We start from the raw sequence: 27,895 nt of genomic DNA, 5'->3' as shown, positions 1-27,895 counted from the left end.
AAGTCTCAGAGGCATGATGATAAGAGCCCACAAGTCTAGGGCTCCATAGGCACCAGATTGTGATGTGATGGTACCATGCTTCTGGTGCCTCCCAAGCACAAATCCCAGGATCCATCAGTACTGATGAAGATTAACAGCTGAGAGCATCTGTCACCTGCAGTTTTTTCTTTCTTTAATGACTGTGGCACAGACTCTTCTGTGGTTCCAGTGGTTCAGGCAGACAGGACCCCTCTCAAGCTGGAAAGAGTTGAGACCTACACTCCTCCTGAGGATATCTTCACCTTTCCAAACCTCAAGGCTCTCACTTTTTCAGCTGCCTCCCTTTTGAGAGAGGTTATGACTCCACCAGGGGTGCAAACCTTTGAAAGGAGTTTGTCTTAATTCCATCTTTGGGCTATAATATCTCTTCAGTGTCACCATTGGTGGAACCAAATCAGTTTTCTCCTCGTAAGGAGATTCTGAACTGCCAGATGAAATATTATGCTCTCCCTCCTCCTCCAAGACACACCTTCCTGGACAGACGATCTAGACCAACTTGAGTCCATCCCCTACTTCATCCTGTGCCTCAGAATTGGTTCCTCACACCTTGGGCACCATCACGACCCTCATTTAACTCCTCCTGTTGGCCATACTGGGGACCATGGGACCAGTAAAATCTTGCAGAGTTTGTCTGTTCTGCTAAGGAGTCGCGCCTTCCTCCCCTTTGAGGGGACAACTCGAGTACTCCCAAATCGTACTGAGGAGGAAGAGTATGCTCCAGATCTGGCGAGTCCACCAGATCTGACGAGATTGCAGTCTTCATTGCCAGATGTGGTAATTCCGACGTGTCTGTCAGCTCCTGATGACTATAAGCAATTCCAAGGGAGTTGCAGATTCCTCTTGAGGATCAGGGTCCTCAACACAAGCTCCTGGACATCCTTCAGTCCTCTAGCTCCAGTAGAATAGCGTTCATAATTAACAAAGCCATACTGGAGCCAGCTACAGTGGTCTAGCAAACCAGAGCTTACCTGCATACTTACCCCTAAGAGGGCAGAGAAGTGGTACTATGTCCCAACCAAGGGAATAGAATTTCAGTTCTCTCACTCTGTTCCTACTTCTTAATGGTCCAAGTCATGTCAGAGAGATATAGGCAGCAAACCCCCTGAACTATTCTGACTGATAAAGAGGGGAAGTATCTTAATTTATTGGGAAAGGAGGGTCTTCTCTTCTTCTAGCCTCCAGTTCAGGATAGTCAGTTACCAAGTACTACTGGATAAACATGGCTTCCTGAACTATTGAAAATTCTCTGACTTTACTGACAGTCTCCCAGAGGACAGATCATGTTTCCAGACTCTCACAGAGGTAGCTAAAATGTTGCCAGGATCACTATCCAATCAGCAGTAGATGTATCTGATGCATCTTCGAATGCAGTGGCTGCTGTCATCATTATGGTCATGGCTCCATGTTTGGTTTTCCCAGAGAGATCCAGAACACCATTGAGGAGCTTGCTTCAGTGAGACTCTTCTGTTTAATCAGAAGACAGGTGAGTCCTTATACATTTTAAAGGACTCCAGGACTTCCCTCCACTCCCTAGAAATATATACACCTGCCTTGAAGAGAAAATTCCACCAGCAATAGTACAAGCCTTGACCAGTGGCTCAACAGTTCTTCCACCAGAGACTTTGAGCCACTTTGTAAGAAGCAAATAGTTCAAAAGATCTGCTTCTCCACACCTTCTGCAGCAGATTCCTCATTCCAATCCCAGCCCTTGGCTAAAAATTATTTTTGACAGGAGTTTGAGCTGTAAATCACGGAGTCCAACACAGTTTGGGGGTTTTCTAGCACTTTTTCAACACCTGGAGTGCAATACAGACAGACAAGTGAGCGCTCAGCATCATCCATTCTGGCTATATGAGAATTTGCATCCCCACCCCTTTTTTGGGGGGCCACTCTCAAGAACATTCTCAAACAAAAAGTGGAATCTCTCTTTAGAGTGGGTTCCCCTTGAATACCAAGATTTTACTCAATATATTTCCTAGTGCCTGAAAAGAAAGGCAGTTGAAACCTATTCTCAACCTCAGCCATCTCAGTGGCTTTATTTATGAACTCAGGTTTCACATGGTAACGTTGGCATTTAAAAAAAGACATGTGACAAGTTTTCGACATGAAGGATGCCTTCTTTCACTTGGACATTCATCCCACTCACCGATACTTTCTCTTCCCCTACCTCAGTGATTGGCTCCTTGTTGCCATGTCATGCCTGGAGGCCCAGGCATTTCTCTTTTTTCTGGTGGTCAGCGTAAAAGCCAACAAATCAGTTCTTATCCCACTGTATACTTTGGACTTCATCGGGGTGTGCCTACATTCCATCACTGCAAAGGCTTACTTGCCAAGAGACTGGTCTTAGGCTATAAAGATTATCACTGACCAGATCATAACCAGCCCCAGAGTGCCTGTCAAGACCTCTCTCTCTCTTCTAGGTTATGTTGTCTTTTGCAATACTCCACCTTTGTTGACCAGCAGCATGGCTTCAAGCTGTGTACTCACCAAACTGACAGTCCATGAGAAACACAGTGATTGTTCCCACCAACGTGATATCATCCCTAGCATGGTGGAAGAATTCCCATCATATTTGTGTCTGCATTCCTTTCCTCACCTTCTCCCCAGTCAGAATGATTATTACCGACACGTCCCTGTTAGGTTGGGGAGCTCACATAGACATCTCAAGAATCCAGGGTGCACATCAATGTTCTAGTGCTAGGAGCAGTTTGAAGGGCTTGTGAAACATTTCTCCTGTTCTTCAAGGTCACCATGCTCCAATAATTTCAGACAACCATCTTTTACATCAACAAACAGGGAGGAGCGAGAGCTACCCTGCTGCGTACAGAAGCGGTCAGTCTATGGAACTGGTGCGTCGGCAACCAGGTTACGCTGCCAGTATTCTACCTCCCAGGAAACCTCCCAGAATGTGCTAGCAGACTCTCTCAGTAAGCACTGTGCAGATGATCACAAGTAGGAGCCTCACAACTCTATGGTAAATAGTATTTTCCCTCCACAGGGGAACTCTCCCAGGGACCTGTTTGCCTCCCAAGCAAATAGTAAGTGCAACATTTGCTGTCTTAGGGAAGCCTTGGTTGCCACTCACAGGATGATGCTCTACTCCTGCCATGGCCAGATCTTCTGAACTGTGCCTTCCTCTACTACCAATCCTTCTTTGAGTTTTGCTCAAGATTCGGCAGGACAGGGCATGAGTTTGTGTCATTGCCCCCCACTGGTCCAGACAGTTTTGATTCCCAAACATCCTACACATGTCATCTCAGGCACCTATCATTATTCTTACATTTCCTGATCTCCTGACTCAGAGGAATGGCAAGATCAGGCAACCCCCAGCTGCTTCATCTCAGAGCCTAGCTTTTGAAGAGATATCATCTTTAGAGCAATCATGTTCTGAAGCTGTCTGGAATGTCCTTTTTAAAAGTAGGAAGGATTCCACTAGGAATTACTTGCCAGGTGGAAGCATTTCTCTATCTGGGCATATCAGACATATTTCTCCAGAAGCCATAGGTATACCTTTCATTCTGGACTATATTATTTCCGTTAACACAGCAGGATTTTTCCATCAGTTTCTTGAGATGTGCAATCAATGCATACAGAGCTGCTTGGTCTTCTCTCACCCTCTGACTAGCAGATTCTGGAGAGGCCTAATCCAAACCATTCTGCCTATAAAAAGCCTGCATCTCAATGGGACTTGAACCTTGTGCAGGTCACATTCCTGGTAGTCATTACCTCAGCCAGAAGGGTTGGCAAGCTCGGGATGTTGATGGTGGATCCTCCTTACACTATATTCCATAAGAACAATGTTTCATTACATTTGCACTCTAAATTCACCCTCAAAGTACTCTTTCACCTGAACCAATCTAGCTACTTACCTGTGTTTTTTCCCAAAACCTCTCACATCCTCAGAAGAAAGGGGACTCTGTTCCTTTGACATTCAGTGAGCCTTTTACCTGCAGAGAATGAAAACAATCTGCAAATCTCCTAGGCTATTCGTTACCATTGTGGAAAGGGTCAGGGTTCAGGCTGTATTCTCTCAAAGAATCTCAAAATGGATTTTGGGCTGTAATTTGCTCTGCTGTCATGTGTCTAATGTTCCCCCTCATGGGGTAAGAGCTCCACAAGTGTGCAGGCAACATCTCTGGCATTGCTTCAAGGGGTCCCTCTACTTGATGTGTATCGATATAGATATAGATACACATACACGTGGAGCTCAGTCTTCATGTTCATTAGACTTTGCCTTGGTTCAAGATTCCTCTGCTGTTGCATCTGTTGGGCCAGCAGTCCTTCATTTGGCTGTGCCATCTATGACCTCACGCCTTTTGAGCACTGCTCTCACACAGGAGTAATTTATAAAGTCAAAATGGCTGAGAATTTAAAAATTAGACAATACAGATCCCAGATCCCAGGGGTGACTGAACCAGATGATATTGTACAGAAAAAGAGCACTCAACCATGCTTATAACTGTTTCCTTGTTTCAGACTGACTAAACATACATTCTAGGGGCTGGTCTACGCTGGGGGGGGGTATCGATATATGCAACTTCAGCTACGTGAATAGCATAGCTGAAGTCGAAGTATCTTAGATCGATTTACCTCAAGTCCTCACGGTGCGAGATCGACGTCTGCGGCTCCCCATGTTGACTCCACTAGGGTCGCTCGCTCTGGTGGAGTTCCGGAGTCGACAGGAGTGCGTTCGGGAATCGATATATCGCGTCTAGATGAGACGTGATATATCGAGCCCCGAAAAATCGATCGCTACCCACCTATATGGTGGGTAGTCTGGACATACCCTAGGCTTCAGAATGAGACACAGGCAGAGTGACAGTCTTGGAATCTTCTTATATAGATAATAGGTAAATTGTGAGAACCATCGTTTTGGTATAGGAGTAGCATTCTATTTCTAGTTAAATTTAGTAGGCCAGATTCTTCTTCAACTTATGTTGGTGTAAAGTCAAAGTAGCTCAGTTGTTACTCCAGATTTACAGAGATCTACAAGTTGATTCAAAGTCTGCCCCATTGTTTCCAAGCCAATTTTAGTTGCCAGCGTGCTAGGTATAGTTTCCTGTAGAAAGTGTTCCGTTATTTTAGCCAATAAGAGTTTTGTTCTAAGTATTTAATAGCAATTTCTAAGTATGGTAAAGCATCAAGAAGGCAGAAAACTGCCTGTCCTATACAATCGTTAATCTTTTGGCTCCAACTTTATTAGAATCGTTGGGCATGAAGCAGTTATTCCTTTTGGTCGGTTTGAAAATGAAAACAACATTTAACTATGATTTATTTTTCCAAAATAGGGTGATTGTATATACTTGTATTTTACAGTTTGTAGTCTTAAATTGAGTGCAGTTGAAGAAATATTGAGTACACTAAAGAACCATAGTAACTCTGAGATTTAAAAAGGAAGTGGTGGTATGTTTTTGCTATTATTAAAGTAAAAGGTCTCCAGAGACCACCTTTATACCCTGATTGTGCACGTCTAAAACTAAGCAAAGCTGTGTGACCAGTGTTGTCTCAGGGGGATGCTGAGTCATTAACTCCTATTTATTACATCTCGGCTGGATTATTGCAATTTACTGTTCACAGGCCTTTCAGGCTGTGTTTATTTTAAATTAAAATTAGCTGCAACATTCTGGATGCAAGCAGTAAGTCACTCAAGATTTTGTCTATCATGTTATAGCAATTTATAGCAATAGTTCCAGACTGATTCAAAGATTTTTCTTTCTGTGAAAGTATGATTATTCATGGCCTTGTCCATTGCTGTAATAGACCACTACAACCTCTTTATTTCACTAAATACTCATTTTATGATCTCTAAGGACTCTCTTGAGGTTTAGAGGTGGCCATTATTTATTGGTTGCAGACAATCCACTTGATGCTGGGATGAATGCAGCATGGAGTAAATGGAGCTAAATCTTACTGAAGTGTTTGTGTCAAATTAATTGGTTATTTAAACACTAATTTAAGTTACATGTTGTAAATGATTGACAGCAGTAAGTGTAACTGGCACCAATGTGATGTTCAATGCATGAAACAGAAGAGGAGCAAGAAAATCAGTGTGGCCAGAATGGGTGAGATAAAGCATATTCACTATATTCTAATTTCATCTTCTGCTAACAGCAATCACAGGACTCCTAGTACTAAACTATCAGACTATAACCAGGTATATGTTGGGAAAATAACACCGCGGGGCACAGACTATCCAATAAGTTCCTGGACTGCATTGCAGACAACTTTTTATTTCAGAAGGCTGAAAAAGCTACTGGGGGGAAGCTGTTCTAGACTTGATTTTAACAAATAGGGAGGAACTCGATGAGAATTTGAAAGTAGAAGGAAGCTTGGGTGAAAGTGATCATGAAATCATAAAGAGTATGCAATTCTAAGGAAAGGTAGAAAGGAGTACAGCAAAACAGAGAGAATGGATTTCAGGAAGGCAGATTTTGGTAAGCTCAGAGAGCTGATAGGTAAGGTCCCATGGGAATCAAGACTGAGGGGGAAAACAACTGAGGAGAGTTGGCAGTTTTTCAAAGGGACACTATTAAGGGCCCCAAAGCAAGCTATTCCAATGGGTAGGAAAGATAGAAAATGTGGCAAAAGACCACCTTGGCTTAACCACGAGATCTTGCATGACCTACAAAATAAAAAGGAGTCATATAAAAAATGGAAACTAGGTCAGATTACAAAGGATGAATATAGGCAAACAACGCAGGAATGCAGGGGCAAGGTTAGAAAGGCAAAGGCACAAAATAAGCTCAAACTAGCTATGGGAATAAAGAGAAACAAGAAGACTTTTTATCAATACATTAGAAGCAAGAGGAAGACCAAGGACAGGGTAGGCCCATTGCTCAGTGAGGAGGGAGAAACAGTAACAGGAAACTTGGAAATGGCAGAGATGCTTAATGACTTCTTTGTTTCGGTCTTCACTGAGAAGTCTGAAGGAATGTCTAACATAGTGAATGCTTATGGGAAGGGGTTAGGGTTAGAAGATAAAATAAAAAAAGGAGCAAGTAAAAAATCACTTAGAAAAGTTAGATGCCTGCAAGTCACCAGGGCCTGACGACATGCATCCTAGAATACTCAAGGAGTTAATAGAGGAGGTATCTGAGCCTCTGGCTATTATCTTTGGAAAGTCATGGGAGACGAGAGAGATTCCAGAAGACTGGAAAAGGGCAAATATAGTGCCCATCTATAAAAAGGGAAATAAAAACAACCCAGGAAACTACAGACCAGTTAGTTTAACTTCTGTGCCAGGGAAGATAATGGAGCAAGTAATTAAAGAAATCATCTGCAAACACTTGGAAGGTGATAAGGTGATAGGGAATAGCCAGCATGGATTTGTAAAAAACAAATCGTGTCAAACCAATCTGATAGCTTTCTTTGATAGGATAACGAGTCTTGTGGATAAGGGAGAAGCGGTGGATGTGGTATACCTAGACTTCAATAAGGCATTTGATACGGTCTCGCATGATATCCTTATCGATAAACTAGGCAAATACAATTTAGATGGGGCTACTATAAGGTGGGTCCATAACTGGCTGGATAACCATATTCAGAGAGTAGTTATTAATGGCTCCCAATCCTGCTGGAAAGGTATAACAAGTGGGGTTCCGCAGGGGTCAGTTTTGGGACCGGCTCTGTTCAATATCTTCATCAACGACTTAGATGTTGGCATAGAAAGTACGCTTATTAAGTTTGTAGACGATACCAAACTGGGAGGGATTGCAACTGCTTTGGAGGACAGGGTCAAAATTCAAAATGATCTGGACAAATTGGAGAAATGGTCTAAGGTAAACTGGGTGAAGTTCAATAAAGACAAATGCAAAGTGCTCCACTTAGGAAGGAACAATCAGTTTCACACATACAGAATGGGAAGAGACTGTCTAGGAAGGAGTATGGCAGAAAGAGATCTAGGGGTCATAGTGGACCACAAGCTAAATATGAGTCAACAGTGTGATACTGTTGCAAAAAAAGCAAACGTGATTCTGGGATGCATTAACAGGTGTGTTGTAAACAAGACACGAGAAGTCATTCTTCCACTCTACTCTGCACTGGTTAGGCCTCAACTGGAGTATTGTGTCCAGTTCTTGGCACCGCATTTCAAGAAAGATGTGGAGAAATTGGAGAGGGTCCTGAGAAGAGCAACAAGAATGATTAAAGGTCTTGAGAACATGACCTATGAAGGAAGGCTGAAAGAATTGGATTTATTTAGTTTGGAAAAGAGAAGACTGAGAGGGGACATGATAGCAGTTTTCAGGTATGTAAAAGGGTGTCATCAGGAGGAGGGAGAAACTTGTTCACCTTAGCCTCTAATGATAGAACAAGAAGCAATGGGCTTAAACTGCAGCAAGGGAGATTTAGGTTGGACATTAGGAAAAAGTTCCTAACTGTCAGGGTAGTTAAACTCTGGAATAAATTGCCTAGGGAGGTTGTGGAATCTCCATCTCTGGAGATATTTAAGAGTAGGTTAGATAAATGTCTATCAGGGATAGTCTAGACAGTATTTGGTCCTGCCATGAGGGCAGGGGACTGGACTCGATGACCTCTCAAGGTCCCTTCCAGTCCTAGAGTCTGTGAATCTATAAATCTATGAATCTATAAATTGAACCCTGGCATACCCAGACTAAACTTTTACTGACTTAACTGGAAGAAGTATTTATGTCTGCTGGCCAGTGCTGTGCGGCTCCCACAAAATGCTGAATCGGTGCACATTACTTTCTGTTTACAGCCATACATTGACCAGTTACACCACTGTTAACATCATCATTGAATTCTTCCTGTAAAGGGCTTACACTAAGTCACAACTGCATGTGTATTAATATAGTATTGGTGCACACCTACCACCTGAGAATCCTTCCCAGGCACATCATGGGGGCTTATTTTCTATTAGAATATGGTTCATGATTTTACATATTTTTTAAAAACAGCTTAAAATTCAATTTTGGGAACGGAGGGTTGTCTTACTAGATAAGTAAAAGACAAGAGTAGCTAAAAGATGATAAATCTCACTCTCTTCTCTGAAGGTATTTTTTGTTGAATTTAATTTAAATTTTAAACTTTTAAGTGGTATATTTGAACACCATCTCCGTCCCACATAAATCTGGCCATGGTTGCCCCCTGGAGTTTGTGGATCTGTAGTTGTTACTTTAAATCCTTTTTCTAGTTACAAAAATAAAAGCCCAAACTTTTCTAAAATTGAAAGTGAGTTTAAAGAGGTCAGAGAGCCACAAAGTGTTGTGGAAACTACAAGAGAGGGGATAATTGAAAACAGCTTCTTCTCCCCTACCCTGGTTGGTTGGTCTGTTTTTATCTGCTACTCCTTCCTTCTGTTTCTCCTTTCCTTGCCCTCTTGGCCTCCTACCACAGCAAAGTTTGATTGCAAAGCACCCTGAAAGTGGGGGCTGTTTCAGGCAGAAGAGGTAGCGTGGAAGATGTTACAAAGTAAAAAATAGGATAAAAATTTTTTATAATGTAGTGCTATTGAAATTCTTCGAGTAGAGTAATTATGAACTTGAAAACACAAAGGGTCAAATTTTCAAATGACCCCACTTAAATTTTATCCCAATTTCATGCACTCCTTTTTTATTTTGTGTACATTTCCTAGCCATGTTTTTGCCCTCACAAATTCACTGTGGGCATACAAATCTTTGTATTTTGCATATGAAAAGTTGTGCATGTAATTCTTGGTTAAACTATTAAAAACAGATTTATTTTGTTTGCTTAAAGAAAACATAATCTATTATGCACCTACATTTTGCCATGCTTTTGTATGTATACATCATTGCAAAATGCCAGTTTAGTCTAGCAAAGTAGAAATCCAAAAGACAGATCAGATCAAGTTTTTTGCAATCCTGGTTATTCTTGCCCATACAAAATGTTTTCTTTTATAAGTGACTGCAAAACAGTGGAAGCTTCTCAGGATAGATTTTCCTACCATATTGTTCACCAGATATGCTATCTTTCCCTACTGCTATAAACAGGCTCTCATTCTGCTCCTTTATGTGTCAGTTTTGCCTACCCACTTTCAGATGTCACCATCCTCCACTGTTGCAAAACTAGTCTATGCGTGGGTACTTTGGTATATCTTGCTCCAGTGTCCGCTTTGCTGAAAACTCAAATATATATAAGGAAAATATATCTCTCTAGAAATGTACAAAAGCTAATCAATGTTCAGGGTAATTGCTCTCATTTTGGTTAATTTGCAAGATGAACGAATTACACACTTCATCTAGTGCAAGAGTTCTTGACCATTGGTGAGCATGGTGCACAATTTTTAACTGTTCACATGCATCTCATTACCAGAATATTCTTTTTCATTTATGGCAAAGATTGTTTTGACACAGTATTAATATTTAAAATGCTACCAAAAGATCTTTACAAAGCAATGCATGCATGCAAAGTATGCATCTGTCAATGCCTAAATTACTTCAGAAGCAAGGAGGGGAAAGGTTTGAATGTAAAAGATTGCTCTAATGTGCTCACCAAAAAGTTGCATCATTTTTATTTCAGACAACTTCAACAACTTTCTCAGAGTGAAATGTTCTTCTCAACTTTGTAGCCTAATAATTATTTTATAAATATCAGAAGTGCAGTGCACTTAATTCTTTAGCTGAAGGCATTATTTTCAGTTTCTGTACACTGCTTCAAGCTTGCTCCATTCAATCATTTTAAAAGCTTATGTGGTGTAAATTGAATTTAACACTGTAGCTGCAAGGGTGTTATGTAAAAAAGTTCAAGAGAGCGTTGGAGCCTAGGATCTTATACAAACGATTGAACTTCAGAAGTGGAGCAGCTACTGAATCATCTTAAACTCTCTAGTACACTCTGTTGACACGAATAGGTAATTGCAAGCGTACTCTGTTCTTACTCCTTTATTAAATGCATAAGATAGAAATCAATATATCCATTACATGTTATTTTGTATAGACTAAAGTTATGTAGTACAGGCTTAATTTGTGGTGTTCATAGATCCTGGTTTTACTTTTATTTTTTCACCTTCAGTCAAGTTAGACCAGTTGAAGATTTTACTGATTTGTCTGTTTCAGCTAGTCTTTTTGTATTTTGTGTTATTTTTCTTTGCCGCAGAGATCCTCAGGATATTGCAAACTACATATATCGTGCTGAAGAAAATCAAATCGCCTGTTCTTTTGTAAACCTTTCAATTTTCAGACTGTTCTTTCAAAATAATAGGAAGCCTAGAATCGCCCATGCTAAAATTAAGAATTTATAACTGCATGGAACAGATGTTTTCATAAACATTTACTATAATTAATTTCAACTAGGGGATTGAAGGAACAAAGCAGTTTTTCCCTCTTCAAAACTTTATTGCTTTTTCCTTATGCAGCGAACTCAGAAATCTTAGCTTTAATATTGTTAATGAAACAAATTTACTCTTCTGTTTAGTTTTCAATCTTAAAAAAGATTAATTTGTACAGGATAATGGCCTTTGAAAAAATGGAGGAATAAGTTGAATTAGAAGCATCATGTGGAAGGAATGAAAATACTGAGGATGAGTCAATGAGTTAATATTTTATGACGCCAAAACTCTATGCTGTCAAGTGTCAGCATCCCTTAATTATTAGAATAATTTTATGTGAATCAGTTTGATATTGAATATATACCTATGGAGTGAAATCTGATGGGGTTTGATGTTTGAAGAGTTGTGAACCTTAGCGTTGCAAAGGAGTCTTTTGTGACATTATATATAGTTTTAATGCATAGTATAATGCTTATTGTATGTTGATTACCCCTTTATACTCAAGATCTGCAATCTGTTAAGTAATTTTTTTGTTTGCATTACACAGCAAACACATTTTGACTAAAATCAGTCTTCCATATTTGTGTTGTCGCTGGGTGTTCATTTTGTTTAACAAAATGGTCTTCTAATAAAATAGCTGATACTGCCTTGCAGATGTGTTCTGTTTTTTCAGGGCTAGGGCTTGAAAAGAAAGTACATTGTAGAACCAGAATTTGCTGACATTAAACAGAAAAAAAATGTTTTATCACTATTTTCTTCTTCTCATCTCTGTGAACAGAATTTTTTTTCTCTATATAGCAAAATAATCTTTAAAATAAGATTTTTTTTAAAGTTTCAAAATAAGCACAGCTTAAATTTTCTATACCTGAAAGCTCAGTACAAAGTACAGCTGCAAGGAATTTTGAGTAAACTAGTATTCTTGATTTATCTGTCATCTATAAAATGTACTAAGAAAAATAGGTAGCTGTCTCTAAAATTACATTTCAGCTTTCAATAACCATTTAATGAGTAGCGTAATTATATAAGTGTGGTACCTCAAGTACTTCACTCAATAATTAAAAATAATCTCATCTTTAAAGTGAAAGCTCTATAATTATTATTTGACTTAACCAGGACCACTGTTATGATCTCCAGTGGCATCTCAGATTGTTCAGAGTGGTTTGAAAGTACAAATTAAAATTGTATAAATCATTAAATTATTAAGCTTTAAATATGCTAAAACCAAATGTAACGTGGTATTTGAAAGTCATGCTATAGGAATTTACAGGCTTATAAAGTAAGCAAATACTTGTCTGTTACATTCTCCTTGTCTCTAAGCATAAAACACTGCATTGTTAATAATAATAAACAAGTGTTTTATATAAACTAAACTTAGAATTGTTTTACAGCTGAAAATAAAGATGTTTATTAACAAAAATTCATTTTCAGTTAAAAATAAAATTTTAAGAAGAGTGCAAACTTGTCAGCAGGAAGATGTCTCTTCATTCTGGCAAGGGTAAGCAGCTTTTGCAACTGGGGAATGCACGATCTGATTTCCTAAGTGAAATCACTTTTATCTCTGATTCTGAAACTGACAGCCTCAAAGCCCTTCCCTACTTAGTGCAAGGTTTAAGAAAATAGTTATGATTATAATATATATGTAGAGCAGTTTCTTTTGTGTTAAATATATTTTCCAAAGATGTGAGAACTAAAGAGTTCACAGGTATTTCTTCAATAGGTATGAAAGTAGCAAAGGGCAGCAACTCTTTATTTCAGAATTCTGAACTGGTAGTAGAAGCTGTTTAGGATCAGATCCCATTCCTTTTCAACAACTAGCCTTGTACAGTATCACATTTTGACTCTTAAAATGCCAGCATGTCGAGGGATGAGGGACTGTTTTGCTCAGAAAGACAATCTTTGCTGCCTTGGTTATGAGTTTTATTTTATCCTAGGGCGGGAGTTACTGAAAAATAGTTTTCATTTGAGTTGTCATTGGCTTATATGAAATAAGTTAGTAATAGTAGTGTCTAGTTCTTGGATAGTGCTTTTCATTCCGAGATCTCAGAGTGCTTTACAAAGCCAGTTGGTATCATTATGCCTCCGTTACAGATCAAAAAACGGAGGCAGAGGGAAGTGAAGTAACTTGCCCAAGGTCACACAGCAGCAAGGTGGCAGAGCCAGGAGTAGACTCCAAGCCTCCTGAGTCCCAGTGTGGAATTCTATTCACTGGGCCATATGGCCGTACCTCTTGGACAAGTGTTTTATTTGAATAAGCATCATAACTCAGTCTTGATGGGAAAAGACCAAGGATTCAGGGGTATTGATGGTGGACCACCCTCTCTTTTGTAAGTAGTCTGTCTTGCTTGGAGGCATGTTACTGAGGCAATGTGAGGGAAACTTGAACTGCTCTGGCCGCCTTCTGTGGAAAGAAGACTTCATTTTACTATTCACTTAGTTACAAACGTTTCACAATATATAAATTGACTTCAGACAGGGAAAACATATTTCTTTTTCATCCATTTTTATTAGGCATTATCTTTTAAAAACATCTTATTCACTTAGGCTTGTCTCTACTTGTTAAACTCAAAACTCCAGATACAAACACCTTTGAGGTCTGGGAAAATTTATATCCAGAACTGAAGTTTGAGACTTGAGGTCCTCTCTAGTTACAATTAATAACATTATTTAAGGTGGAAGGATGAGACCTATCCAGGTAAGGTTGTCTGTTTCTTAGCCATGAAACACATTTGCCAGATAGATTAAGATCACTTACATATGCACTTATACATTGCTGCGTTCAGTATCAGTGTATCCTTGTCTTATGACTGAGGTCACTTCTTTCATTTTTGTTTGTTAGGAGGATCCCATGAGAATGGAAGAACACATCATGCCTTAGACTCTGATGGAACATTTATTTCTTACAGGTAGGTACTTGTTTGCTATTTTTAAAAATATTTTTGTTTGACTAGAGTGGGAATCATCACCTATTTAAAGCCAAAGAGCAGTCTGAGATTATTTGAGAATATTATACAATTTAAACTGAAGCATGCTTTTTCAATAGATTGATTTGATATCTCGTTTCTGATTAATTAGTGAATGCTGTGAAAAAACAGATTGATTTGTGGAGCATATTTTTTTAGAGGGAGCAAGCTAGTTAAACATTTCAACAACAAAAAGCTCAAATGTCCATGAAGTGTGTTTTTCAAGCGATGGTGCCAAAGTCGAAGTGTGTCACTTAAGTTCAATCATGTGCCTGTACAATATTTAATTCACCAGGATCATCTTTGTGATCTTCTGCAAAGTCACTGAATCTACTGATCACATGGGAGCCTAATAGCACTTAAATTGTAATTCACAAGAGAATTAAATGTTGTTGGTAATATGTAATTTTGATTTATCATCTGCAATCATGACACTATTACATCTCAATTAGTAATAAATACTAGAAATAACATTTAAGGAAAATAGAATACTAAGTTAACTTTTTTGTTAGCATTGTCATCAGAACTTTGAATCTTGCTTGAATAAATGTTTGAGGATGTTTGTACTTGAAAACAGAGAAAGCTAATAGGAAGAAAAATTCAAGTGCTGCTTCCTGTGTTAGTTGATAACTTAGATAATGGATAAAAGTGGTAGAAGTGTCATTTCAGACTTTATATAAACAAAGAGCCAGTTCCATTATTAAATTAACATTTGAGAACCGTCCGTGATTGGGAAAATCCATAGTTTTGGTACAAGTACAGTGTAAATTATGTCTGCATAACGAAATCTGATTCTTAAATGTGCAGTAAGTAAAACCATGCTAATCATCAGAGTCTTTCAGATTTATTTATACAATGTGCTAATGAGAGTCTGAACAAAAACAAAATATCAAAATGAATAACAGAAATAATTAACAAACTTAGCGAATGTTAACTAAAGAGTTGAAAATCTCCACCCAAAAAAGATCTTTAAACCTCTCAGGCAAAACAAAAACCAAAACCTATGTAAATAGATAGACCTTGCAGCAATCCCTGAAGGTCATCCTGAAGGATCAGCAAGGAGAGTGAACTCAGAAATTGAGGGCTCTTGACTGAGAACATGCTGCCATTATTTTCAGGACATTTAAGTCTGGAAGCTGTTATCTCAAGCACCTCAGCTGATCTCAACTTCCAGATTATAACATGAAAGGAGAGTCTGTTTCATTTGGGATTTGAGTACCCTGCACTTTGCAGGATGGGACCCGTAAAGTAAAGTTTTCTGCACAAAGGAACTGCAATCTGAGTCAAGTCCTACAGGCAAGATTCTAGCCCACACTAAAGCCCCTTTGCACTGCTTGAGCCAGGAGGATGCCATAAGCTGCACTAAAGGGACAGCAAGGGATTCCTCCTGTGTTAAGAATTCTTTGCTTGGGTAAAGGCTTCGTTGTGTCACTGTCTTCCAGCTTAGGGGTGTAGAGGGTGAACCAAGGGAGGGAGGGGCATACCTATAACACGAACTGCATCTTGTCAGTACCTGGCTGTGCTGTCACGTCCTTGGGGCTGTTAAAAGCCAGTGTAACAGAGCAGCCCTGGCATTGCTCTAAGTTATGGTGGGGAATCGGGGAGCACAATGTTGTCTTTTGTTCTCCCTCAACTCTAGGAATAAATATAATAGTATTTGGTCACACCACTACTGAATGGTAAGTGCATTCTGAAAGAGATGTTTCCAACACAACTTTATAAAACTACCATTGAAGCTAATAAATATTTATTGCAGTGCCAGAGTATTAATTTATTATTATAATTAGAGGCAAGATGATAAAGCAAGGTAATACAGTATATTAAAAAAAACTTTGGCTTTGAATAGTTGGCAAATCTGTGTTGTTATTAAGTAGCATTACAGTACTTAAGTTGTGAAATGAATGTTTTCTGCTCAGCGGCAAGTGGCTCCTACCATATAACAAGATTGACTCTAAATTTGCTGATAGGTTTGAATGTAGCATTGATAACATGCAACACAGAGCTGTGACTATGTTAAGGCGAACAGGCAAAAACTTGATGAGCAAGAAAACATGAATGTTAAACTACATTGATTTTGTGCGGTGTTGTTGTAGCAGTGTTGGATATTAGAGAGACAAGATGGGTGAAGTAATACCTTCTATTGTACCAACTTCTGTTGGTAAGAGAGAAAAGTTCTTGAGCTTTCACAGAGCTTGAAAGCTTCTGTCTCTCTCACCAACAGAATTTGGTCTAATAAAATATATTACTTCACCCATGTCTCTTTAAACTACTTTGAAACATAATGGTGGTAAAGATTTTACCTGTACATACATGTTTGTTTACTAATCTGTTTCCGTGCTGTCCAAGTATCCTTCAAGGATGTAATTCCATCAGAGAACATTTTTAAATGAATATTATTTTGAGTAAAATTATTTTCGTGAGTAAATTACTAATTTGATAGACTATAGCAGCTCCTGACCATTCTATTACAGTGCACCATAGGTCAGTAACCCATTAACAAAGTCTCTAACAGACAGTAGTCTTTCGTGTCAATGCAAGTGTAATACGTGCAGTTAGCTGATGTGCACTAAGAGCAACTGAAAGTTTTAATTGGAAGAAACAAATTTTCTTGGATGTTTAAAAATAATATGTTTCTTTTAAGTATCAACAGCAGTTGCATTCGAGTTTGATTTAGGAAAAACAGGTAGTTACAGGTGCTTTAGAAAGTTTGAAAGTGCAGTACTAACATTTTTTCTGGTTGTTAATTAATCCCAAGAGCTTGGTTTTTTAAACAAAATTTGAAAATAAATGGTTTAAAGTTTTAGTCTGGAGTTAATATTCATCATCAATTAAAGGTTCGTATGTCTGATTTTTAACTACAGCTATACTGATGGAGCTGCCTTAGTTGTTACTTGAAATGTTTTATACATAGTCTGCAAATTTTTAGGGTGTGTGGATCTTGTTTGCATTTGTTATAGCGGATGTAGTTAATTCTCCTTAAATTTAGATGAGTGGGTGTTTTCTCCTAGCTAATTAAGCAGTGGAAATGGGAAGTATGTGAGATTGGGACGTTTCTAAATATTCTGGGAAGTTTATGGATACATCCTGGTTAGGTAGCAGAGAATTTGTTAGTTGATCTTCAGCTTCTGATTCAGATTATTCTGTGTGTGCTTGAAAAGAAGCTTTAGTAGAGTAAGATGTGTTTAAATAGTCTATCTTTGTAAAATATTATTGAAAGCCTGAAGTTCACTAATGGTAATATTTAAACCATGTGGATTGTTTGTGGGTTTTTTAGTATTTGAGTGCTCTTATCGTTAATAAAACCTGAATTTGATTATTTTGGAAGAACTTGTTATTTCCATTAAATGTGTGTTTGATCTTAACACTGTGGTGGTGTCATACCACCACAATGGAAGCTTTTGCTAGGTGTGCAAATAATTCACTTGGCCAACAAATGAAGCTGGACTCTAACCTCGCTATCTGTAATACAGTGTCACTGGAAAGTAGAAATATTGTCTTTCTCTACTTCTCAAGGGCAGCTGACCCCCTCCTCGCCAAAGAGGTGAACCCCTTGCCAGCACATGTGACTACAGACTATTACATTAATCTGTTTAGCCGTAGTACCAGCTGCTTGCATGTTTTTAATTATCTTATTAGATGGTAAAACAGTGACCTATGAAATAAAATGAAGGTGAGTATTTTTTAACTTTTTATTTTACAAGCTATTTTTCTAAATTTATTTTAATGATCTAATTGTTACTTTTAGGAAGAGCTATAGATGCAAATATTCATTTTGTCTGTATAGAATCTAACATCTCAGGGACACTTATTTTCTTCAAAGGAGTTTTCGTACATTAGACCTGCTTATAGTAAAGATGTGGACTGAAAAAGCTCGCTTTTTATACTTTTTGGTTGATTAACATATGTTATGATTCAGAGACTTATGACCAATATGCTTAAATAATTTCTGAATAATTTTTTGAATCATACATGACTGTAATTTCTAGATTCCCAGTATATCCCAACAAACCTTTTCTTTAGTGGGGACTAATTTCCATGACAACATTTGATCATTCAAAGTTCTGGGATGTGCAGAAACTGTGTTCTCCTCTTTCTGCTGTATGCAGTGTTTTTGTATCTGTGTCAGTTCCAGGATATTAGAGAGATAAGGTCAGTAAGGTAGTATCTTTTATTGGAAGTTGGTTCAGCGATATTACCTCCCCCACCATGTCTTTCTAATATCTTTGGACTGACATGGCTACAACATTAAAATTTTGTTTGTCTAACTAATAAAATAAATTACCTCACCCAACTTGTCCCTCTTCTGCTATGATTCAGGCAAAGCGATGATCTGGGTATGAAAAGATGTTGGCGCACAATCTTCCTCTTCTTGTCAGGCTCTGCTTCTCAGTTGTTTCCTCTCTCCCTGCAGTTTGGTCTTGCTGGCTGAGTGTTTTTCCTGTGCTCCAGCCAGCTTCTGGAATCCCTATGGAGTACACACCAAAGAAAGGAAGCAAGAGAGAGAAGCTCTGTCTCCATTTCTCCATCCCTCTCTAGCTGTCTGTCATAAGGCTAGTTTGCACAGTGCTCCCATCTTATGTACTTCTTGTCTTCCCCTTGCTAAGAAGTAGCTTTCTCCCATCCTCACAATCATCCTTGGTTGTCTTCACTGATTTTAGTAAAACCACCTGCAGGCAAGAATATGGCTCCTATTTCTCATGTGGCCAAAGATCTCCCAGAGGAGAGGAAAATAGAGGCAAATCTGGAGCCCTCTGCCATTACAGTTGCCTCTTTTCTCCTCCTGCCTTCTGTGTCCTCCATAAAGAACACCAAGAGATTGTTCCTATGTTTTTTCACATAGCTCAGACTAAAAATTAGAGCAGAAGACCTACTGGACTCCTATCTTTCTACAAGGAAGTTCCTTTCAGAGCTTCACTTCCTGTCCACCCTTCTGTTTCCAAGATCAAAGAATCCGGCTATCCCAATCCCACAAAGCTTGCACCTTACCAAGAAACCTGAAATTGATGGCTTCTCAGTTTGGTTCCCTGCTGGCAACAAGGCCTCCCAATTAAGATTTGATTTTATCTGTAAAACCTCAATCTCTCCTTGTTAGTCCTCTGTTCTGACCCTTTTGAATCATTGCATTTGATAGCCTTTGACCTTCTCTTAGTGGAGGTGGCCTGTTTGGTTTCTGTCTCTTCATCTCCGTGTGTGTGTACTCCAGTTTTGATTTTCTGTGAGGTGAAGGTAATCCTCTGTACCCATCCTGGTTTTCTCCTTATGTGATTTTTCTCTGAATACCAGGAGTCCCTAAAAGGCCCTCTGGCATTTCCTGCACAGAGCTTTGAAGATTTGCATTCTTTTCTAAATCATTCAGAAATCCCCTTCCTTTCTCATTATGTTGTGTGCAGCTCTCTCCCATCCTCACAATCCTCCTTGGTTGTCTTCACAGATATTTTTTTTTGAAAACAATCTACAGGCAAGAATATGGCTCCTTTTTCTCATGTGGATATGTCTTGTCACTTTTTTTAATCCAGATTCTTTATTCCACGGCTGATCATCTCTATACAAACCTCTTCCTGGCCACTCCAGTAGAGGAATTTCCACCTTTTTGAACCAAAAAGGAAGAAGTCTCAATTGAGGCATTTTGTCTAAACACTACTGTGTGGCTCTAACTAGTTTAGCTAGCACTGATGGCAGGTGCTTTCTGTTCTTCCTAAGTAGTGGAGCTGCTCTTTATTTTCTGGGAAGCAGAGAAGGTAGTGCAGGCCTCCACTGTAGTTGTCCTTTTGGGTACAAGACATGAGTAAGTGGTTAGAAATAGGAGGGTGAGTGCAAACTAACATGCTTGAGAAGTTCTCAATTGGAGATCAGAGCCTATGAGAAGAATTGGGTGCCAAAATCATCTTTACCCACAAGGGCTCCTTGAGAGTTTGATGTTAAAAGGAGAAAAAACAAGAACTGGCATTGCCTTCCTCACATCCCCAAAAAGCATTTTTACATTTTAATTTTTTCGTACAGGAAAAGTACAGTGTGTACAAGTGTCATAGTATTGTGAGACTGTGTTTTTCTTGAATTATTCAGTTGTTCACTGTGTGCACCCAGTAAATGAGTCCCTAGTATCTGATCATGTTGAATCAGGATCCATCACTGAGTTTAGCTTTCTGATTCAAAAAAGAGCTGATAAAAACATGGAAACTGTTGGTTCCATAAGAAGAATGTAATGGTTGGCTTCTAAAGGTCTGGCAAAGGATATTCCTTTCCCTATCTTTCATTTCCCCATATTAATTAAATTATACTACTTTTTTCCATTAAAGGTTGGTTTCCTCTCCTACTCCCATTTCACTGATGTGTCTGAAATCAGTCTGTTCATGAAACACCAGTTCAGCAGTTTTCAGGGACATTGGTTGAAACTATTTGTACACATAAGAAAGCCATCAATAAGGCATTCTTGATGGAAGGTGTCTGGGTGAAATCTCTAAGGCTATGTCTACACTGCAATTAAAAACCCACAGGTGGCCTGTGCCAGCTGACTCAGATTTGTGGGGCTCGAGCTAAGGGGCAGTTTAATTCTGGTCTAGATGTTCAGGCTCAGGCTAGAGACCAAGCTTTAGGGATCTGCAAGGTGAGAGGGTCCCAGAGCTTGGGCTGCAGCTAACCCCCAAACATCTACACCTCAATTAAACAGCCCCTTAGCCTCAGTTAGCTGGGCTGGGCCGGGCCAGCTGCGGGTGTCTTATTGCAATGTAGACATACCCTAAGTGCTTCTGTAATGTAAGTAAATAAGAAAGGTGCTCAGCTGTGGAAGTCTGACACAAGAAGTCAGAATGAATTCAGGTCTTCCTTTGTTTAGTGAGCACTTCAAGTCCCATCTCTTTGCACCAGCCTCATCTTAGTAAGAGATGGTGATAAAAACACAAGCAGCATCCATGGATGGAACAGAGAACTTTGTCCTTACAAGGATCAAGCTGAAGCTAAATATTATGATGAATGTCTCAATATAGAAATAAAATGCAGTAGATAGCAATACACCTTTTGCCTAAAATTGTAGCAGACAGTCCACTGAGAAGAGTGACCAAGGAAATAGCACCTAGTTTGACACACATACAGTGTAATGAACCTGGTATAACATTGGTTGGAAACAATAGAACTTACTGATGATTTTTAGATATAAATGGTACTGCTAGATGTATAGGTATGATTTAGATAAACCACAGAACATAGTGCAAAGAGGTCCTTTGATAATCACAGATACAAATGCCATTTTCTTAACTGGCAAAATGTATTCTGGTTGTTGATCTACTGTATGCACACAGTAACCACAGTGGTTAAATGTACTTTATGTGAGTGAAAAACATTGCACTGGTTGCTAAAATGTTCCTAAACCCCAGCAAAATTAAAAACCACAATAATAGAATTACTATTTGTTCTGAAATCTGAAGGAGGAGACACCTGTGGTAAGAGGAGGGAACAGAAAATGCATTTAACTGATAAACATCATCTTCCAAAACACAGTTTAATGAAAGGGTTTTGATGAAGAACAAAAACTGTAAATAAGCTGCATAGCATTTGGGGTCAGTCTTGTCCTATTTGCAGAATTTTAAAAAAAGTTCTAATTTATAGTAAGCACCACCAGTCTTTTAATCTTTTTTAAATAAATAAATAAACTATGTGCATTAATGTCATTGTCATGGGATTTAAAACTTTTTATAAATCCCCCCATATCCTACACAGTCTGACAACTGTTCATTACTAAAAAGAGCATGAATTAAAATATTTATTAAAAGTTCTTAAGCACAGCAGGTCTAAGTAATGCAGTATCAGGATTCCTTTAAAACTCAAAGCTCAAATCATCTTTGTGCCAGTGTGACTGAAATTGACAGATAAATGGCACTACAATCTTCTTGGTATTGAGTTGTACATTTTCAGATCTTAATCATACTGGCATTTCTCCTTGGAGAGAAAAACTAGTCCATAAGGTTCTTAGTGACCTAAAAGCAAGAACATCTGCTGCAGAACTGTGAGTAAGTTGTTGGCTGACTTCTAGCAGCAAGGGAGCCTGCAGATGATCAGTTCCTTTCTCAGCACTAGGTGTCATTGCAGCCAGTAGGATTTTAAATGGGGGAGTATTGTATTACAAGTTGCAACAGAACTACTGCAGCTTGCCCAAGATAACTTGGTTTTCATATAGATTCCGCTGAAAGTAAATAGGATTAGTAATTTCATTTTGCTAAAGAAACTACAATGCTGAAGTTAAATGTAAAGTATATAAAAGAGCTGAGGACTGATTAGTTTTAGTCCAAAAAGTCTGAACAGAAATTTTTCTGAAACTAGTGTTAAACTGAAATAATTCTGAAGAGCAATGAGCATCATCTTTGCAACATAAGAATGCCTTGAATTTAACCTGCTGAATAAAGCCAATCTGAGCTAATAGGGAAAAAAATAGAATATTTGTTTCATGAAATCACTAAGTCACTTGGACATGATGATGGTGTCAAAATAAATAGATTTGTAGAGAGAGAGAGAACATTTTTATGTCTTTCTAACCAATAAGAGTGCAATATGCTCATGAACTAAAAGAAGTTGTAATTGAGTCACCCTGCATGTCCTCGTAGTCAGTTGCATAAATGTTTTGAAATTGTAAATGTGTGTAAACGCTTTTTTTTAAACTCTTGTAATGAGATATCTCTGATGCAAGATAACTCTTTCCTGATAATTCTTCTGTGCCCTACTTACACCAGTGCAGACTATCTCTAGTGAGGCAGGTGTCAACAAAGAGAAATATAGAAATGTTGGTACCCTCTAGCAGCACAGTTGCACCTCCAACCTTTCTGTGTGACTCTCTTTAGCTTGATGATTGTCAGAGCTGTAACTTTTAACTTTCATTATTAGCATCTACAAAACACTACAATTTTAGACCATCTTGAAAAGCAGGTGTTTGTAGTGGTATAACGAGAGGACATAAGGGAAGTACTTGGGGCCTGGCTAATAGTTTACTAGTAGATATAAATACAAGAAGTGGGAAACAACAAATCTAATGTTAGACCTATTTGTTGCCTGAATATTAACTTAGGAGAACTAGTACATGGTACCTGGAGGACTCACTAATTAAAAAAAAATGACTGTGCAATGCTAATGAAAAGTGTGCAAGGTCCTCCAGGTGGTGACCTCACACAACTTATTAAAATGGCTTCTGTTCCAGAAGACTGGAGGGTAGCAAAGATGGTACCTTTATTTACAAAGGTGTGTGTGATCTGGGGAATTAGGCAGACAAGCCTTATATCTGTAAATGGCAAGTTGGTTGAAAAAAAAAATGAATCCCCTGTAACACCATGCTATGATAGGGTCTAGCCAACACATTTTGTGTCAATCAAAATCGTGTCTCTCTAATCACTTGAAATTCTTTGTGTGTCAATAAATTAGTGGATAAGGGAAAAGCAGTGATTATGACTTATTTCCTTCCAAATGCATTTGACAAAATCCATTAACAGAGGGTTCTTTAGCTAAGTAGTCATGAGGTGAGAGACAGTATTGTCATGGATCAAAAACTGTCTGGGACGTAGAAAACAAAGACTAGGATTAAATGGTAAATTTTCTTCTTAACAAAAGGTTTCTCAAGGTCCCCTACTAGTTTCAATGCTGCCAGTTATATTAATGTTCTGGAAAGGGAGTGAGCAGTGAGGTAGCAAAATTTACAGATATGACCAAGTTATTTAGGTTAGTGAGGACACAGTGAGGACTGAGTAACTGCAGAGGAGCCTAACCAAACTAGGTTAATGGGCAACACAGTGAAGTTCGATGCTGATAAATGCAAAGAGGAAAAAAATATTAATCTACTTGTATACCTTACATGGTTCTAAATAACTTTCCTGAGTGGCTACTGCTCTTTGAGCATCCTCAATGAACACTTCTACTCAATATGCAACTGCAGTCAAAAAAACCCAAACAAGATGTTAGGATGTACAAGGAATGGGATAAAGAGCAAAACAGAAAATATTGCAATGTATTATAGAAATCAGTGGTGTGGCCTCATCTGGAATATCAGCATAGTACTGGCACTCCAGTTTCAAAAAGGATATTGCTGGGGGTTCAGAGAAGGGCAGCGTGATTTGATTGATATGGGGCATGGAAAAACCCTCATAACAGATTGGAAAAAGTTCTAATTATTTGCCTTAGAAAGGAGATGAATAAGAGGGGTCATGATAAAAGCATATTAAATAATGAGTGATATAGAGAAAGTCGATCAGGAGCTTCTGTTCTCCTTGTCTAATAACACAAGAAGGAAGAAGCATTCAATTAAATCAAAAGGTGGCAAATTAAAAACTTACTTTTACACATTGTGTAATTAGGCTGCCACATCCCTGTCTCATTGCCACATGTCACTAAGGCCAAGATCTTCGGAAGATTTAAAAGGTACATATACCTCTACCCCGATATAACGCGACCCGATAGAACACAAATTTGGATATAATGCAGTAAAGCAGTTCTCTGGGACGGCGGGGGGTGAGGGGGGTCGAGGGGTGGTGCTGTGCACTCCGGTGGATCAAAGCAAGTTTGATATAACGCGGTTTTACCTATAACTCGGTAAGATTTTTTTTATTCCCGAGAACAGCGTTATATCGAGGTAGAGGTGTGTATATATAGTTAACAAGAATATCCAAAGTCTTACAGTTAATGCTAACAAATTTTTGAAGGGATATTAAACCTCATGCTTCAGAGCTAAAGACAACTTCTAACTATTAGAGATCAGAATGATACCTGTTTGGGATTAGGATAGCAAATTACCCCACATCTGTCTCCTGCAGGTTTCTCTGAAGCATCTGGTGTTGACCACTGTCTTAGGATACTAGATGAACTACAGGTCTGATCCGTTATGGCAGGTTGCTGTGCTTATCAGTTGATGAATTTCCCTGTCCTGACTAGGTGGTTGAAAAGTCTTTAGTAGAATGAGCTTAGATCTTGACAGGAGAAGAGACAGCATCCTCCTTGGAGCTTATTTGGTCATTATTGCTTCTGTCGTCTTTTGTCATGTTATCTAAGATTTGCAGAACAGTTAAATATAGCTTGAAACATAGTACCACCCACAGACTTCCTGCCTGACCTTGGAAAGATTGCTCTGTTTCCCTTTGCCACAGTTTTCCCATCTGTAAAAATGAGATTTCTGTACCTCATAGGCTTAATATATTGATGTTTATGAAGAGTTCTGATACCATTGTGATTGCTGTAGAAAAGCGTATACAAAAAAAAAGCACTCAGCTATATTCTTCTGGCAGTGGACTTGTGGTTATTACTTAAATGAGGAGAACTAGCAATACAATGTCATGATGATGAAAAGTACAGCTTTCTTACTAGTTACTGGAATTCTCAGAGTTCTTGCCTCCAAGGTCCTCACTTGCTTTCTTTCCTACCTTAGTTATAAAGAGTTTCTGTGTGTCTTTCATGCAGGAACTAGGGACGAATGTGCCATTCACCTCTCATGCTCTGCAGCTCTTTCTCAGAGCAATGGAATTTTCTGAGTGCTTAGCACTTTAAGTCCCTAAATGGGGATCATATAAGTACCTTCGGTAGATAAATGAGACCTGAGTTCTTTGGGAAATCTGGCTTTTAATCTCGAACCTTGCAGCCATGGGGATTAATATGACTTCATAGTGGACTCAAGATTTTCTCCGCATGCTATATCTGTGTGGAACTTCTGGACAGAGCAGGAAAAATAATTGTATTTTCCAAGCAAAAACAGTCACTAGTCCAGATGGGGAAAGTGATGCTTGAGGGTGAATAAACTATCTTTGTTTCAGGTTTGTTTTGCTCTACATACTTGTTGAGTAGTCCTCAAAAATACCGTTCTTTTGATTTTTGTGCAGTAAATGCCTGTACTTTCATCACATTGCTTTCTGCTACTTCCCCTTTTTAAAATGCCATTTTATGCTGTCATAAATAAAACAAATTCTGTGTGTTTCTTGGATGCATGCAGGAGCTGTATGTTTGACAAGAGCTGTTGCTTTCATTTAAATGTAAATATTACATTTAGATATTCAGATTTTCTCATCAATAATGACCTCAAATTGCAGAGCATAAGGCACAATAATTAGGGAAATCATTTAGTCTGACAGCATATAACATCAATAACTTGTTGCTTCATTGGGTGCTTGTGGAGGTTGAGTTGGGTCGCAACACATTTAAATAAAAACATTTTAAATAAGTAAACTGAATAAAAATGGCAAATCAGGTTTACTGGGCCCCAGGTACATTGTGCTACTTCACATCTTTTTTTCTGACAGTAACAACATTACTTAAATGTTCTTTTAACCTATTTCTTTGGGGGTCATTCTGCTGGGGATCCTTTTTTTCCCCACTTGAGTAGTGGCCCAGAGCAGGGAACCAGACTGGGAGATAGACCATGATCTGGAATCTAAGTGTAAATGCTTGAGCCTCAGCAGTAGTGTGATAATATCCTCTCCTGGGCTACAGTACTGTGTGTAACATTTGTTATCTGAATATTGTTTTAAGGATTAAAGTGTTGTGATTCATAATGAAAAAAAAATCTTAAAAAATAAGTTTAAAATATTTCCAGATACAGGAAGCAGAAGAGCCGTGTACAGTTCTTAATTGCCTTTTAGATAGTATGAGTTCCCTCATTACCTGTGATTTAAGCTAAAAATGAAATCATTATGGATAACAGTGTTTATCTGGTTGATCTTGGCACCTGCAGTCCTAATGCTCAAGCTTTTCCTATTTTGCTGATGTTCCTAATTTCCACCTCTTATACTTCCACTGATTTTAATGCCTGGTGTCCAATATGAAATCCTACCTTGTTTGAATACTATACTGTGTAAAGGCTCCTCGTTGTAGCTGGTAGCCTTCCTAGGACATGTGTTCATGTAAATCAACAGGATCATAGAACGGTCCTATTTTTGGATACAAAGTTACCTGATGTGGATTAGTAGGATTTCGACTCTCCCTTCCTCTTTCTCCTTTTGATCTATCTGAATAAACTTATTTATTTCATAGTGTCTTTGGGTAGGCTCAAACCACATTCTTTAGCATTTTGATGTCCATATATTTTACTTTAGGTTTTCCATTATTTTGTAGATCTGGAGTCAGTAGCAGATCTGGGAACTGCTGGCATAGGAGCTAAGCTTTATTCATTGAAAAGTCTCCCTTTCAGCTCCCCTTCCAGAACTACAACAGCCAAACCGCGTCCTCTTCAGAATAGTAGAAAATTCTTATTCAATAAACACCAGAATTACTTACCAGAACAAAATATTCTTATCCTTCTCTGTTTTGGCTCCTAATTACATCCTTTGGACTGGATTTCAGAGAAATAATTCCTCTCTGAGACTTTGCAGTCTCCTGCTACTCTGCCATCCCACTGATGCAGAAAAGGCAAAGAGGGTAACACATCTTTTTCAGAAGCACCTAAGTGACGTAGAAACAAAGTACCATTGACTTTTAATACGTATTAAGCTTATGCCAAGGCCACTTACAAAAATGGGGTTTAGGAGCCGAAGTCACTTAGGCCAGCATGTGTGAAAATTTTACCCAGAGTGCCTAGGTCAAAACTATAAACTCATAGACTTTTAAGATCAGAAGGGACCATGCTGATCATTGCAGGCCACTGAACCTCACTCACTCCTGAAATAGAAGTAAAATTCTGCCCATTATTCTCCCTCCT

General features: G+C 38.7%; 1 protein-coding gene across 6 annotated transcripts in view; it reads left to right on the top strand.

Moving 5' to 3' along the window:
• The window catches only part of TBC1D5 (TBC1 domain family member 5), a 512,051-nt gene that overhangs the window by 242,476 nt on the left and 241,680 nt on the right, over positions 1–27,895 (top strand). For all 6 annotated transcript variants that reach the window (XM_050938356.1, XM_050938354.1, XM_050938355.1 and 3 more), the window contains one exon: positions 14,121–14,187. In XM_050938356.1, the coding sequence (XP_050794313.1) occupies positions 14,121–14,187 (67 nt within the window). The remainder of the gene's footprint in view (positions 1–14,120; positions 14,188–27,895) is intronic.

This window comes from Gopherus flavomarginatus, chromosome 2 (assembly GCF_025201925.1).
Source record: "Gopherus flavomarginatus isolate rGopFla2 chromosome 2, rGopFla2.mat.asm, whole genome shotgun sequence".
Classification (NCBI taxonomy): domain Eukaryota; kingdom Metazoa; phylum Chordata; order Testudines; family Testudinidae; genus Gopherus; species Gopherus flavomarginatus.
This window is presented reverse-complemented; position numbering and strand designations above follow the sequence as displayed.